Raw genomic sequence first — 17,487 nt, forward strand, 5'->3', positions numbered from 1 at the left:
TAAGCACTTGGGCTTCAGACCAGTTGTTTTACATTAATGTGGTTTGTGGTCTGCACTGTTGTGGCAGGACAGGCAGCTTACATCCTCTAAGTTGGGAACTGCTTATTGAGGGCTCAGTGTCTGTTATTCTAAAAGTGTATTAGTTCTGGTTTAAGCACTTGGGCTTCAGGCCAGTTACTTTACATTAAGAATGTTTGTGGTCTGCACTCTTGAGGGAGGAGAGGCTGGACTCTGCCCTTCTGAGCTGGGAATTTCTGGTTAAAGGCTTATAGTGCCTGCATATTTTAACTGTTTCTTACTGTAATTGGTGCGCCTTGTTTACTGTAGCATAGACTAGATCCAGGGCTGCTGAATCTAGCTTTGTTTGTATAACTTGAGCAGTAATCCAGGCCTTCTTTTTTGGAGAAGTTTCCCCTGCACCCCAGTGGCAGGAGTGTGCAGTTAGAACTTGTCTGATTGAAGACTACAGGAAAAGGGCTCAGTTTTGAGATTTTTTTACTTGTTAATTCGGTAATTTGTTTAAAAGCCTTTTCTGATTGCTTGTAGTCATTTAAAGCTGTTTTAAGTGTACTCTTACTGTTTTTGCCTTATCTTTTCAAAAAAAAAATTCCTTGTTTCCCACCTTTCTAAGCTAGTATAGTCCAGTTTTCAGGCTAGTGCTGAATTCAGGGCTGTTACAATTTTCTGAGTTGCCCATACCTTACTTGGATAAAGGGAGGTTTCTCTGTTCACCTGTGAGAGAGAGAGCTTTGAGCAACCATCTGTCCCTGAAGGAGTGGTTCCAGCCCAGAAGTTAGTAGTTTGTGGGCGTTTTTGGGCTAATGTCTATCTCTTTAATTTCCCTGTTGTAAAAAACGTGTTTGCATGGTTTTGCACATCCGGGCAGCACCGGTTAGTTAATGCTAAATTTATCCTGTCTCCACTAAGTCTCCTCTTCAGTTTTTCCCTTGAAAGTAGTCTAACTCTCAACCTAAGCAATTAAAAAGCATCCTACAGTCCAGAACTTGCTCAGACCTAATAGCAAGCACTAATATACACCGACACTTGATTGCCCAGCAGGGCAAGGCTCATTATTCACCCCTCACCAACCAAGCGGCTAAGCAGCTTACCCTTCTATTCAGACATGACCAAAGGGCAATTTCAGGTATACTCTCCAGTCCAGCTAATGAACCTGGGTATCCTGAGGCAATGTTACAACTGCCTCATGTACACAGACAACCCTCTCCTCCTACCACAAAACATTAACATATGCGAGAGATGCAATTATATAGCTAAATTGGAGGCTAAGCTCTCTCCACCCAAGACTGGAACAAGCAGTCATGAGGTGAAGTTTAACACTTGCACCACACATCTAGCCTCACATAGACATACTAAACCAGCACTGGCAAAAAATGCATATAAATACACAAAACCATACCCGGAGGCTCTAAATAAAAACCTGCAAAAGCATCACAGACCTCCAAAGCAGACACCCAAAAAAAACCTGCAACTCCCGTCACAAACCAGACAACACATAAAACACAAAATCAGTGTGCCGCACAATCACAGCCCTTAAGGCGAAATAACATACCTAACACACTAGTAATAGGCGACTCTATAGTCAGGCACACTGACATCCCACTCACTAGGCTGGACAAGGAGAAGGTTACTGTTAGCTGCTTGTCGGGAGCCAGAATCTGCCACATAACACAAGCACTCAGATCACTCCAGAACAAGTAAAAATATGACTCTGTCATTGTTCATGTTGGTGTGAATGACCTGAGACGTACCTCCCTGGACTACATGAAAAGAGATATGGAAGAGCTCTCTGATCATGTAGCCCAGGTGGGTATGACCCTGATCCTGAGTAGCATCCTGCCCTCACCAAGAATGATACCAAAGTATAAAGAAAAAAATGATCAATTTCAACAATTGGCTAAGCTTCTGGTGTCATTCAAAGGGGATCCAGTGTCTGTCAGCCTGGGACAACATGCTCAACCGGCCTCGTTGCTTCACAAGAGATAGCTTGTACCTGTCATCCCTAGACTTTAGAATACTGGCCAAGGCTCTTGCTGCCCCCATAGTGCCTTTTATAGGCAAGGCTCAAAAGTCAAACCCACCTCTGTAAACAGCACAAATAAAAAAATGAGGGTTATGCTACTCAACGCCAGGAGTTTAAATCTTAAAATGCATGCACTCGAAGCACTCCTCAGTATGGAGAACGTCGACATCTGTGTAGTAACTGAAACCTGGTTCAAGGCTCCACAGAGCACCCCAGCACTACCGGGCTACAACTCATACCACACATTTCGGCCACAGAACATGGACCGAAACTCAAAAGGAGGGGTGTATCCATATTCATCAAGGATACCTACACCTCCAAGTTAGTGGCGCAGCATGATACCTCCGAGATCATCAATGTGCAACTAACATCAGGCAAATCTGCAATGCAAATTGTGGCCTGCTACAGATCACCCTCCATGATCCAGGACCACCGCCTTTCTGGAGACACTGGAAAACATGAAAGTCCTACCAAACACCCTGATATTGGGCGATTTCAATTACCCTACCATTAACTGGGAAAACTACTCGAGTACAAACTCCCAGGTCCAGCGCTTCCTGGAATTTATCAACTCAAATGCCCTGGATCAGCTGGTAAACTCCCCTACCAGAGGTGAAAACATATTGGACCTGGTCATCACCAACATGGACGATAGGTGTTCCACAACAGAGGTCAGCCCATCACTGGTTAGATCAGACCATAAACTAATCACTCTGGATGTCCACACCCCACCACCACCCCAAACTAAGTAAACCACAGTAAAAAAAACTTTTCCTAAAGCAAACTTCACCTTATTTAAGACAGAGGTGGTAAGTTTCACAGCCCCCATGCTAAAGGATAACCCTGCCCAAGATGCAGAAACCTTTACAAATGCACTCTATGAGCACCTACAAGGATGCATGGATTGTGCCATCCCTAGCAAAACCAAGACTCACTCCCCTAAGAGAAGGAAACCAGTCTGGTAGACCCTTGCCATAAACAGGCTATACTATAGAAGGAGGAAACTATTTCAGAAAAAAAGCAAATCCCAAGAAGGAAAGACATCCCTGATCAGTATCAGTAAGAAACTAAGGTCCCTCATAAAATCCTCCAAGGCTAACTTCGAAAGAAAAATAGCCAAGGATTTGAAAGATAACCACAAAGCCTTCTTTAGCTATGTCAAGTATCTAAGTGGCAACTCGCAGATATGCTCTGAGCTAGTGCAAAATAGCACAAAATATACTGAACCCAGTGATATTGCCAACATCCTGGCAGATAGTTTCAGTGCAAACTTCACCCCCCCTCTCACCCCCAAAAGGGTCCACAACAATACCGGAAGTGTAGTGTCTTGGAAATCACAGACGCACAGCTGAAAACAGCCCTTTCAAAAGCCAAAATCACAGCGTCAGTGGGGCCTGATTGTGTCCCAGACTGCATCTTGCACAAACTACAGAACGAACTAACCCCCCACCTAAACACACTGTTCAACCTCAGCCACTCCACAGGCTACGTGCCCATAGAATGGTGCACAGCAACGGTTATTCTGCTCCACAAAGGACGGGCCACATCTGACCCTGGTAACTATCACCCCACAAGCCTGACTAGCCTGGTCTGCAAGGCTATGGAGCGCATCATCATGGAGCTCATTAACAAAGGCATTGGGAACCTCCAAACACTTGACCTGACCTAGTTCGTCTTTGTTAAGGGCAGATCATGCCTACTAAACCTGGTTGACTTCTTCAAGACAGTCACCAAGGCCATAGATGAAGAGAAGGTAGTTCAGACAGCCTACCTTGACCTCACCAAGGCTTTTGACACCATTCCCCACTCAGGAATTATAGAAAAACTCACCAGCCTGAACATAAATCCCTACATCACGAGATGGGTTGCCAACTGGCTTACAGACAGAACACACACGGTAAGAATAGCGGGCTCTAGGTCCGACTCTAAACCAGTCACAAGTGGTGTCCCACAAGGCTCGGTCCTGGGACTCCTACTGTTCGGCATATACTCCTCAGAAGTACAGGCAAACACAGGAGGACTATGGCTAACCAAGTTCGCCGATGACTGCAAACTGGGAGCCATAATTGATTCTCCAGCTGACACAGACATTCTCCAAAAGGGCCTTACTGAGGCGGACACCTGGTGTCAAAGTCATGGTCTCAAGCTAAATGCCAAAAAATGCATAGTCATCCCATTTGGGAAAAACAAAACACCCATGAATTACCACATAGGTGGCAGCCCCCTTAATACAAAAGAGGTAATAAGAGATCTGGGGACCCAGGTAGATAGTAATCTCTCCTTTGACAATCATATTGCCAAAGTAGTTAGGAAATCCTTCTATGTAGCCCATCTAATTACTAAAGGGTTTGCATCTAGAAATAAAGAGGTTATAGTGCCCCTCTACTCGTCACTCATCAGACCCATCATAGAGTACAATGCCCCATTTGGGATGTACCTCACAAGACAATTCTAACAGCTGGAAAGACCACAAAAGTACCTCACCAAGAGGATTACTGGTCTCAAACATATGTCTTATGCAGCCCGACTGGAAAAACTCCAGCTGTACTCAGTGGCATATTGCTTATTCAGAGGTGATCTCTGCCTGACTTACAAAGCCATGTCCAACTCAGAAGTGATGGACATGCTCCACCTAAAGAAATCCAAGTCACTGCGAGACACTCGCTCTAGTGAGCTAGACCCCGCCACAACAATAAATAGAACATGCTGGAGGGATAGATTCTTGTCACAGAGACTCTCCATGCTTTGGAACAAAATTCCTAACTACATTAGGCAGAGCCCCTCACTGACACTCTTCAAGAGAAACCTTGACGAGTGGATGGGTAACAGAAAATACACCCCTGGGATCACTTCATTGGCTCTTCTTGACAGAGGCTCAGTTAATTAATCAATGGGGAGGCGAAAGCTGACACACTCTGGCTAGGCTTATAAATGCCCTTGGGCAGATAGCCTTGTGCCTACCTATGAACCTATAATATTTTGGACTTTTAGGTGTCAGCACAAAGATAAGTCACCAACTTGAAGACCAGAAATTTTATATTACTCTTGTCCATCCATACCTTTCAACTCCTCTTCATTTTGTAGAATATTTCTTGATTTTGTCAAACAATTTTTACCCTTTCCTGATTGTGCTTTTTTTGTCATAAATCACAGAGGTTTATAATTAGTAAATAATGCCAAACATTACAGTTTCATACTTCAAAATGCTCAGAATAAACATATTGATGCAAAAATAGATGTTATGTCAACTTTTAGTTTTAAGTGAATTAAAGTGAAATTTAAAAATTGTCCTTGACTTTTTGGTCTTTCACCCCCCCCCCCCCCCATTATTTTATCTTAGTCCAGATTTCTTTAGAAGTTGAGACATATGATCCAGTCAGTCCTTCACTCTAGAATTAAAACACATCACTCTGCAGACTGATTGCTTCATGTTATCTTTAGATATCCTACAAGTTGTAGTAGGTTGCAGGTATTGGTACAAACCAGTTAGAAAGCTGTTTTGTAAGTGTAAAACAATAAGAAAAGCTGAAGAAAAGTCACACATTCAAAAGAACTGTTGTCATTTTAGGGAACATATTAGTTGTATTACATTGCAGTGCTGTCTGGATCCATAAATAAATAGTCTTTTATTGATGTCTAAAAATCTTTTACATCTCAGTTTTTTTCAAAATCAGTATGAAACAATACTGTGGTATAGTCAGATACTTCAGTAATATGTTGTCTGAAGAGAGGCTAAACTGTCTATAAGGTGATACAAATGTATTTAATATTTTACTTGCCATAAATATAACATTAGCTGATTAAATGGCAGCATAGATATCAAAATCAACAAATGCCACTCACTGTAAAAGTAAAGGATGCATACATGACGTAAACACACAGAGTTTTACTACTAAATGTAAGAGAATGCAGGTTAGTCATATTATTAATATAATATTTATTTTTGTTTTTCAGGGGAGAGAAAAACTTTCACATATTTTATTACATTTATGCTGGCCTTTATCATCAGAAAAAACTAACTGATTATAGACTACCTGAAAAAAAGCCTCCAAGGTAAGTTGAAATGAGTTTAATTTTTGAACTTCTTGAAAGTAACTTTAGCAATCTCTCTGTCTGGCGCTTGCTCTCTGCCCCCACCTTTATTTCTCTATATGTATCTGTGTGTGTGTATGTGGAAAAAAAGTATATGTGTGTGTGTGTGTGTGTGTGTGTGTATCTATATAAATATATATATATATATATATATATATATATATATATATATATATATATATATATATATATATATGTATATATATATGTATATATATATATATATATATATATATATATATATACATACACACACACACACACACACACACACACACACACACACACACACACACGTTAAAGTCCAAGACTAGACAATAGTGAGAAAGGAGAGTTTCAATGTTAAGGAGTAGCATTTGGTATTGGGGGGAGGCTTACAGTTGCAAGCCTAATGGACATCCTGTATTATTTGTGGGATTGCCTTCCACTTGAGTAGACAGATATTACTTACGGGCTCTTATTATTCAGGATTTTTGGCCAAACAAAATAATATACTGTTTTTATGTCACTTTCTGAGCTGTAGTTTTTTTTCTCACCTTTACTCCTCCTCCTCAGTGGACAGAAAAACACGTCTGTTATTTGAAAACACTGGACCATCAACTGCCACAGATCCACTCTCCATTCTCCATGTCAAATGGGACCCATCTTATCCTCCCCCACCAGGCTCTGCCTGACTTACATTGCTGATGGCGGTGCAGCATCATACTGCGGACATATAATGGGTATACCTTTGCTCACTCTTCTGTGGCAGCCTTGTAAGCTCTAGTCTCACTGCCTTTGGGAGGCGCATGCATTCTTCTACTTATGCACAACATCCTAACCAAGTAGCACACTCCTTAGAGTGGATCTTTCCAGGATCTATATGCTGCTTTTCCTCCCCAGGAAGGGCAAATCAGCATCAGCTATTTCCTCTCATCCCTTCCCCCGCCCAGTTCCTGCTGTGCTACTAGGTGAACATGAGATGTTGGGGACAGAATCACAATTTATCCCTATGTACTGTGAGGCTAGGTAAAAACACTGGACTCTCTATAGGGTCATAGGAGGTTACTAGGCTAATGGCCCTGAGGCCCTTATAAGGCTAGCCAAGAGTTTAGCCCATCTTCAGACAATCATCACCTGATGCCCCTGTCCAGCAGGGACACAAGTGGAATCCAGGGTTTATATTTTCTGTTTTCCATCCAGTTATCCAGATTGCACTTAAAAAGGGGTAAAGAAGTACTCTGCTTGATGTGAAGTGGGAGTCTATTCTGTAGATGGGGGGAGTCTGTGGGACACAAATCTGTCCCGCCAACAAGTCTTGTTGATGTCACAGACCAGGCTGAGGCCACACATGTGGGTTATTCAAGTGGAGCTTGACTTGCAGATGTGCAGCAGTCCCATCAAGCTGGGTCCGTGATCGCCTTATATGCCAGACAGAGATCACCTCTGAGGAGTCTGTATGAAGCTGAATAGAGGGATAGAGCTTTTAGCATATCTGTGTATGGTAGATGTTTGAGGCTCTGGATTCTCCTGGTGAGGAAACTCTGTGGTGTCTCCAGCTGCTACATGTGCTTTGTGAGGTACAAGCCAAACGACATTGTACTCCAATAATGGGCCTTATAAGGGAAGAATACAGGGATGTTATGACCTCCTTGTCCCTGGATGAGATACCCTTACTTATGAGGTGGGCCATGTAGCAGGCTTTCCGTACAGCAGAAGCAACATGGTGGTCAAAAGTCAGGTTGTTATCAACCTGAATGCCTAAATCCCTCATGACTGATTGCATGCATAGGGCATTGTTATTAATGTGATAATTTGTGGGGATGTCACTCTCCCCAAAGGGGATGATGATGCATTTTTTAGTATTCAGCTTGAAGCCATGTTTTTGGTGCCAGTCATTTGTCTGAGTGAGACCCTCTTGGAGGATGTCCATATCACTAGGGGAATTGATGACAGCACCCAGCTTGCAGTCATCTGCAAAACTGGTCAGCCATAGCCCACTGGTTTTGGCCTACACCTCAGAAAATATATCCCAAATAGCAGAGGTCACAAGACTGAACCCTGGGGTATGCCACTTGTTAAGGATCTACTGCTTGAGGTGGCTTCCCCTATTTTGACTATGTGGGTTCTATCACTGAGCCAGTTTGCTACCCATCTGGTAACATATGGATTGATGCCTAGTTGAGAGAGTTTCTCTGTTATGCCTGAGTTGGGAATAGTGTCAAAGGCTTTGGCCAGGTCAAGGTAGGCAGTGTGCACCGTCTTCCTCTCGCCCATGGCTTTGGAGACTGTCTCAAAGAAGTCAACCAAATTTAGCAGACATGACCTCCCCTTGATGAAGCCAAACTGTGTGGAATCAAGTGTTTGGAGGTTGCTAATGTCCTTGTTAATGAGGTCCATGATAATCTCTTCCATGGCCTTACAGTTCAGGGTAGTTAGGCTGTTGGGTCTGTAATTTCCCAGATCGGTGGACGGTCCATCTTTGTGTAAAGGGATAATAGTGGCTGTTCTCCACTCAGCTGGGATGAAACCAGTACTCAGGCTTTGGTTGAATAGGGTGCCTAATGGTGCTGCAAGTTCTTGCCTGAGTTCATGTAGGATGCAGCCTGGGATGTTATCAGGTCCCATGGAGGCTGTGTTTTTTTGTCTTTGAGAGAGCAATGATGACCTGTTCCCTAGATATAAGGGGGAAGGGGCAGGTACTGGGGATGTCCTGATTTACTGATGGGGGACAGAGGGGTAAAGTTGTTGCTGAATCTGTCAGCTGGCAAGTTTGCTATATCTACAGCATTTGCATATGTGGCCACCACTTCTGAACAGATCTGGGTGCTTCCTTTGAGGTTGCGGACATATGTGAAAATGGCCTTATGATTGTCTTTAGTAGATGTGGCCAATTTGGACTTGAAGTTTGCTTTGGAGGATTTCAATAGTGCTCTTATTTGCTTGTTCAGGCTAAGGAGAGATTGCTTCCAACTGGGCACCTGCTCCTTCTTCATCTTGGACAGAAATTTTTTCCTTTTGTTATAGAGTTTATTTGTTGCAGATGTTCACCAGACAGGTTTACTCTTCCTCGCAGAGGATGCTTTAGTCCTGTCGGGTATTCCTGATTCCATGCATCTATATAAATGCTCATATAGTGCTTTGGTGTAGTATTGGGTATTGGTGTCAGTTCCTATTGGGGGGGCTGTGAAGCTGTTTATACCATCCCTCAGGAGGCTGTAATCAGCTATAGAGAAGTTTTTATGTCTGATCCTAGCTAAAGGGGGGTTGGGGAAGATGGTGACTTCGAAAGTGATTCCTTTGTGGTCAGATCTTAAAAGAGAGGATGATACTATAGGGATGCTGCAGTGGTTACTCATGTTGGTTAATAACAAGTCCAAGATATTATCACCTCTTGTGGGGGTATAGACTAGCTGTTCCAAGGCATTTTCATTTACACAAATCAAGGAATCTCTGGGCATTTGTGTTCTGGCATGAGTAGTTCTTCCAATCTATGTTTGGGAAGTTAGTCACCCAAGATCAGGGTAAAGGGTTGAATCTTGATAGATTCAAACAGGTCTAAATAGGCAGATTGGGCATCTTGAGTCAGATTTGGGGGCCGGTAACTAGCTATGATTTGAATAGGGGTCCTGTCAATGGTTAACTACACCTGGAGTGTCTCCTGTGCGTCATACTGTTTGACCAGCCTGGAGGTATGTATGTCTTTAATATATGTTGAAACACCACCTCCTTTGGCTTTACTGCCCACAGTTTGGGGTCTGAATGTATGATAGGATGAGTAGCTAGGTAAGGCTGGGGTTCTGTGACTGCACAGATGTCAGTATTTTCCAGGGTTAGGAATGCTTGCAATGAGTGCAGTTTCATTTAAATGGAAGTATATACCTTCATCCATGTTTGCCTCCTTTCATCCTCTCTAAAACCCATACCACCCCCCACACACTCACACATCTTATCTTTATTTTCATTTGCTTCAGTTAAAGAGGACAATTTTACCTATCACCTAATATATCCTTTACTTTTATTTTAAAAACTGTTACTCTTAATCCTTCTGTCTCTCGCTAAGCCTTATAACTTAAGTCTCTCAAGATTCCCCCTTAACTGCTGTTTTCCAAAACTTTGTCTTTTTCCCAGCCCCATTGTTTTTCCAACTGCCACCCCATCTCTCTTCCCTGCCCCTCCCTCCTTCCTGTCTCACTTATTTATTTAATGTTTGTTAACTGGGTGAGTGAGCTGGTCTGAAGATCACTTTTAGTTATGCTTGAGACAATGACTAAAGGCAACTGGAACAATACATTTAACATTCAGAGAAGAAGAATACATACCCATGTCTTTACCCTTAATTTTAAAACTATCCTGCCTCCTTTTTTTAAATATCTCATCCTCCATCTGTTAGCTCCTTTTTAGCAATTCAGAAATCAATAAAGTCTGCAGTTTCTTCTTACTCCTCCAACTTGGATTTCTTGTTTATATCCCTAATAAAGCAAAGCCACCAATTATCCTTAACCTTATGGAGATACATTTTCTCACATATCATTTTAACCTGTCTCCAAATATCTCTCTGCTGTGGGAAGAACTGACACATATAAAGGTTATCAATCTCTTGATCCCCAAATTTCCAGCAATCTGCTGATTGCCTTAGCTTATTTGATGTCCCCTATGATGTCTGTGTCGATCATACACTGGTCTTATGCTTGGTTCCTGTTCTCCAAATCTCTTAATTTGTTCCAGCTCTCTTCCTCCCTAGTTAGCCTTTCCTGCAGTTCCTTGATTCTGACTGACATTGTTTCCCTCACCCCCACCTCCCTAATTCTGTTACTCTTATCTTTTTATTCAAAGTTCATATCACCATACACCATTAGTCTTTTCACCTTGACACCTTTTCCCATCCCATTTTTCTGCTTCTCTTTCTCCTGCTCCATTGTTTTCTTCCAACTTGTGTTTTACCATCTTTTTCAGTTATGTCGTATGTACCTATCTCCATTTCCCTGGATTCTACCTCCACCTTTTGTCTTGAGTTTCATATACATCCCTTAAGTCAGTCTGGCCATGACATGATTTGTTGTATACCCCCTCAAGTATCTCTACCATACCCACCTCACTTACTGTACCCAAATCCATGACAATCAAGTTGATGACTAGCCTGACTACAATCAGTATTAAAACTCTTTCTTATCCCAAATTTATCACTATGTAATTGCCTTGCTCAACTCATTCATATTTTTCTGTAATTCCCTTTGACATTTCAGAGAAAATACTACTTTACCATTTCAACAGTCTAGATCATGATACAAGACTACATTAAAACACATAGCTAGAAATATTTTAGCCCCATTACTGTAGATACTACAGATCTTCTTAAATTCCTTAATTTCCTCAATCCCATCATAATTGGTCCTATAATATGATCCTAAAACTAAGCCTTTAAATTCCTACTGACAGCAACATAGTATCCACCCTGATATAAATTAGCAGTACATATCCTTTTTTCAGTTTACATCAACTATGATGGTCACTTAAAAACATTTTCTATGTATTTTTAACAACTTCAGTTGCTTCTAACATCAATTCCAGTTCCCTTCCCATGTACCAGTCTGACCACTCGGCCATGGCCAATCCATCCTGCTTACAGTTACGGTATTTCGCAACTTTGCCAAGCTACCTGGGTCTGTCCTTGGACTGTAAACAAATACCAGCTGTGTAGTGAATTCTACCCAAACTCTTCCTACAGGCACTTAAGCAAAAGAAAAGCATGCAGAAAGAAAACCACTTAAGATGCATTTCTCACTTATCTTGCCAATTGTGCTTAGTATAAATTACACTTGTACTTTTCTATTTTATAGCAATGTTAAAGCAGGAGGAATCTCCATGGCTGCTCTTTGCTTGACACTTTCTTTTAAAACACTTTCATCTCCACAGGTAGATTCCATTCAGGTTTTTATAGCTCATGGCTGCTGTACTTTTAATCAGTATTACTGGAAGTCTTAACTCCCACTTACAACTTGTTATACGAACAACACACATCCAGTCAATAAAATGTTCCTCCTTCCACAATGTACCCTGTTCTACCTCCTAATACTTTCCTCTTTACCCCCCCCCTACAGCCAATACCAAGCATCTTCATACCCAACCATTTGTCACATCAGCACATATTTACCTCTACTTCCATAACTTCCAGAACAAAAACCACCAAACTCATTCCCCAGCTCACCACTGTCAGGATCACTCTTCTATATAATTAAGACTCAGAAAAGTTTTTCTCTCTGCCTAAAAACATCAAAAACCTCCTTAAAGCCATCTTCTGTAATTGTTATACTCCTTCTAAAGAGCAATATTGAATAGCCCAACAACTCCACTTCCTCAGTGTCAAACCTGCTGTCTTCCTACTTTGGCCTGTTCCTTCCACAATGCCCATAGCATTAGAAACAAACTAAACCATACAACTGCTTTTATTTTCTAGCACAACCCAGACATTTTAGCAGTCACAGACTCCTGGGTCAAGCAAGAATCCCCCAGATTCAAATACTTTCTAACATCCTACAAGTATGCCAATGATGCCAGGTAAATGATCTGGTGGAGGCACTCTAATTATGTATGAAAGTGTACATAATTTAACCTAAAAGTCATTTTCCCGAGGAAACTCCTCTTCTTCCTCAAACTTCAGTCCTAACTGGATCCTTCTGAAATTTCCAGCTCACAAACACAAACCACTGCTGATCACTACAGCCTATCTCCTAAACCCTTCTTCCATAAATAAATTCAAATCACGCATCAATAACATCCTTAATAATTGTCCCAAAAATAAAAACATAATCATTCTAGGTGACTTCAGTCTTAATTATCATAGCCCGCTTTCATTTGACATGGGTACTTTCTTAGCAGACTGAAGTCTCCTCAAACTCCTAAAGGAACCAACAACACCTAACCTCAGATCCTCCAAACAGTACAAGCATACCAAACTCCATCTTCAACATACAAATTCTGCCACAATCACCTTTACAATTGTCAATCATCTTATAAAACTCCCACCAATTTTAAAAGCCTTCAAAGACCAGGGTAGCACTAATATTGAAAATCACAGAACCTTTTTCACATCCCACAACTGGAACCATGTACAAGAGAGACCTATAAACGAAGAAAGCTCCACATGACACACTTTCTACAAAGTGTACGCAAACTGTTCCTCTAAAAAGCTACCTGAGCAGAATGTAGTACAGAGCTGGTCAAAGGATCAGGCCGGAAGCTTTGAATTGCTGAAGAAGTTGATAATTACTGTTTTGGTGCTGAAGTACTTTGATATAACATTACAAACAGAAGAAAAAGTGGATAAAAATGAAAAGGTGTTAGGAGCAGTATTACTGCAGGTTCAAAAATATAATTTGGAAAAAAAATATGACTTGGAGGTGCACTATAAACCAGGACAATGTGTATGTATTACAGAAACAATAAGAAGACCCTATCTAATGAGTATGAAGATGATTTGCTGGGCAACAACTTAGAAGTTATAGGGGTTATGATCCCAATACTGGTTTCTCCGAGTAACTGAATTAATTAAAAGCTGCTACTAGAGACGATAGAGAGTTCCAGATGTTACATGAAATCTTTGTTTGACTATTATTTCATAAAGTGAAGCAAATCCAACTGCTAATCTAGAAAATTTTATATTTTTTGGTATTCAGATAGAAACCGTCCTACATGAAAGGTCTATTGTTCAAATTAAACTTATCAGTCCATGTCATCTGAGCAGCTGTTGAAGATACATGAATTTCACTTCAGAATGTTGAAATGTACAGTACAGACAGAGATGGAGATTTCATGTGACACTACAAGTAGAACAAATGGCATATAACTGTAATCTTTGTCACAGGAATAGGAATCAAAACTAAAAGGAAGAACCAATTCCACAAGAAATTCCAAATGTGCCATGGGTAATGGTGAGAGTCTGCCTATTCCAAAACAGTAGCCTCAGTTCCCTACGTTTTGTTGACTGCTGTTCTAAGTAGCTGACAGTCTTTCATCTCAAAGATACTATGGCTACTTCTGTAATTTATGGGCCCAAACTGAGCTTATGGTATACCACAACAAGTCATGCCATACAAGAACACGTCATGCCATACCAGAACACGTCATGTCAGACAATGCTCCAGAGTTGATTTGTCAAGAGTTGAAGATTTATTTTCAGAGACTGGGTGTTCAACATGATACATTTATTCCAGGCAATCCACAATCAGATGGGGGTGGGGGTGGGGGGAGGCTGTATCTATAATCAGTGGAAACATTTTCAGAAAAGCCAGATTGACTGTTTCCTAGCATTATTGGAATTCAGAGAATACACCACTGCAGACTATACAAATTTTACCTGCAAAGTTACTGGTGGAGGTAGATATATGGACTCTTGTCTAGTTATACTATAATGCAGGAATACAACATTAGAAGCATTAATATTTTCACCAGCTCAGTGACTGACAGGCAGAAGCCTGAATAAAGCTTCCTACATCATTTTCACTTTTGGCAACTCAGAGTAAATTACCAAATTACCAGTAATAGAACTTCTTCAAAGTGTACAAATGAAGCAGAAACAGATCTATAATGGGACAGCACAAACTATTTTAATAAAGAAATGAGAGAGGATCAGAATAATAATACAACAGGGTGCTGGGTAGACATTGCAGAGCCAAGCTACTGTAATTACTCAACTACTAAATGTGAGATCTCTGTGCTGTAGACAGAGAGTATGTGGTTGTATAAAACAAACCAAAATATTTGTTAAAGTTGTCAGAACAAGTTTCTATCTCTGAGAGTCATTTGGATGTAAACAGCAAGTAGTGACGACTTTGGTAGGCTGAGTCTCATCCTGAAGTTATTGTCAAACTGTTCAATGAACTGTTATGGTCTTCTTCTCATGCTGCAGATAATGACAGTGGTATTGGACTGAACAAGGGTATTAAAATGAGTCTAAAGGTTGTCAGTATCATACACATTGTGGTCAGTTTATCAATAAACAGCCCTAGCAATGGGAATTTATATAGTTTAACATGTATTATACAACGACCCCCCATTAATATTCTAAAACGTGCATGCTGATTGGTCAGCGTGCACGTTGTAAATCAGAGTTATAGTAATGGAAAAGGTCCAGTCGCCCGGAGATTCTCCGTTGCTTTTTTAAAGCTGTCTCGCTATGTTAAACGAGTTTAACACAGCGAGACAGTTTATAAAAACAACGGAGATCTTGCTTTCTTCATTGTTTTTTTTTCTCAAAACTGTCTCACGTTGTTAAATGAGTTTAACATAGCAAGACAGCTTTAAAAAAGGCAACGGAGATTCTCCAATGATTTTTTTAAAGCTGTATCGCTATGTTAAACCCATTTAACATAGCGAAACAGTTTGTAAAAAGCAACAGAGATCTTGCTTTCTCCGTTGCTTTTGCCCACAGCTCTAATGTACTGCGTAGGCATACGCATGCGCAGTATATCAGAACTGCCGCAGAATACCAGACAGCTGCGGAAGGGCAGCAAGGAGGCATTATACAATGCCATTATTTAAGAAAAGTAATTATTTTTTTTCTTAAATAATGTCATTGTATAATAGCAATAACCCACGCCTGGGTGTGGGTAATGCTGGATTACCCATGGTTGGCTTTGTTTGGCCACTCAGGCTTCGCCCTCATGACCAAACCACACCAAACGTGGGTAAATCCAGCATTACCCACACCCAGGCATGGGTTATTGCTATAATGAACAACTCTTACCAGAAAACCATAGAAACTTCCTGTATTAAAATGCTCATCAAATTAACTTTTGATGTTTGTTTGTTTTTTTTACATTATGTAGTTTAAATGAAATAATTGATGTTAAATTCAGTGTGTTTTCTATAATATGTAACAGTGCCATGATCAGCTAGTCATAGTTGCAAAATTAGCTTTAGCAGTAAAAATGTGTTTCAATAAATATATAGTGGGGCACATTCTTTCTAATAAAAGGGGGTAAACATATCAGGTATGTGATGCACTATTTCCTTAAAAATTAAACATCGTCTGGGGTATGAGTCATGTGACTGGGAGAGGTACTGTACTTGTGAATGAAGGCTTGAAGAAGAAGCATCTTTTTGTACATCTGTACAGACTCTATTTTTCCATGTGATATTTAATAACAAGCCTTTTCCACTGCAGGCAGTGTCTTCTATATAATCTAGTCATGCTCGCGGCTGTTATGTTTGAACTGTTCCACTGCTAAACAACTAGAAAGAGGATTTGGTTTTGGATATAGTTAGATTTTGTCAATATTTTGTGTTAATATCTTTTTGCATTTCAATATTTTGAGTTTAGATGTTTTGTTGCCGATATTTTTACTATACATCTTATGCAGTTCATTTCTAGCATTCTCATAAATAGTGTTTTATATACATTTTTCTTGCATACCTTTAAGAGATCTGACACCTCTTCCTGAAGTAGGACAGGTGATGTACCTAAGGGATGCAGCTTGCTAACTCTAGTCTTACAGGGAGATGTTAACGCTCTTGTGGTAAATGACAGAAAAACTTGGAAGGGTATAGCTGGGAGGAATGGACAGCTGGGATTTAACCAGGAAGTGTGTTTTTTTATTATACATTTGTGCATGTCATAGATTCTCCATATCCTACACCATATCTGAACACAGGGAGGCTCATAAGTGTACACGAGACAGAGATCAAAGGTTGATGATTAACTTTGTGGTTTCATTTTAAATTCTGCTCAGTGTTTAATGCTCAAAGACTTTTAATTATATAAATTTAAACAAAGCAAAGCATAAGGCCTGAGACTATTGGCACTTGACACTCAAGAAACATTAAGATAATGCTACAAACTGATAACATTTGTTATTGAGTTAGATTTTCTGGTTAGAGACTTCATTTTGCAGATGCTTGGAGACCCAACAATCAAAGATGGTCTGTCAGTAAATTCTGGGGGAAGCTTCTATTTGAGATGAGTTTAAATCCCAAATATAAGAAATCAAACCTTGACTGTTTTTACACATTCAAGCTGGGGACAGAGACTCTGAATGGGCCATGTTCTAAACCTCTTTTACTGAGTAAGGAACTGTGGTCAGATGATGGCTGATACTTTAATGGCAGTAACACTACGATCATTGTTGGATAAGAACAGTAATAGAAGCTGTCAAGTTGAAGAAGGTATCTTTCTGGGCAATGTTAATGAACGACTGTAGTGGTTGAACTATGGAATACCAGTTTAGGAATAGAAATTATATGAAAAAACAAAGGGCAAAGATGTTGAGGTGGCATCAAAAAGGTTTTGGAAATCCACTCAGTATTTCATAAGGGAAAGGGTGAGATCTGACACAATCAGTGGCAAAAAAATGGAAGAAAAGTGCTTAACATTACTG

At 40.5% G+C, this 17,487-nt stretch overlaps 1 protein-coding gene across 1 annotated transcript in view; it reads left to right on the forward strand.

Annotated features, from left to right (window-relative positions):
• MYO3B (myosin IIIB) overlaps positions 1 to 17,487 on the forward strand; it is a 2,630,788-nt gene that overhangs the window by 394,395 nt on the left and 2,218,906 nt on the right. The window contains exon 8 of the mRNA XM_044075508.1: positions 5,996 to 6,094. Within this exon, the coding sequence (XP_043931443.1) occupies positions 5,996 to 6,094 (99 nt within the window). The remainder of the gene's footprint in view (positions 1 to 5,995; positions 6,095 to 17,487) is intronic.

This window comes from Protopterus annectens, chromosome 6.part1 (assembly GCF_019279795.1).
Source record: "Protopterus annectens isolate FY-2018-M chromosome 6.part1, PAN1.0, whole genome shotgun sequence".
Taxonomy (NCBI): Eukaryota; Metazoa; Chordata; order Ceratodontiformes; family Protopteridae; genus Protopterus; species Protopterus annectens.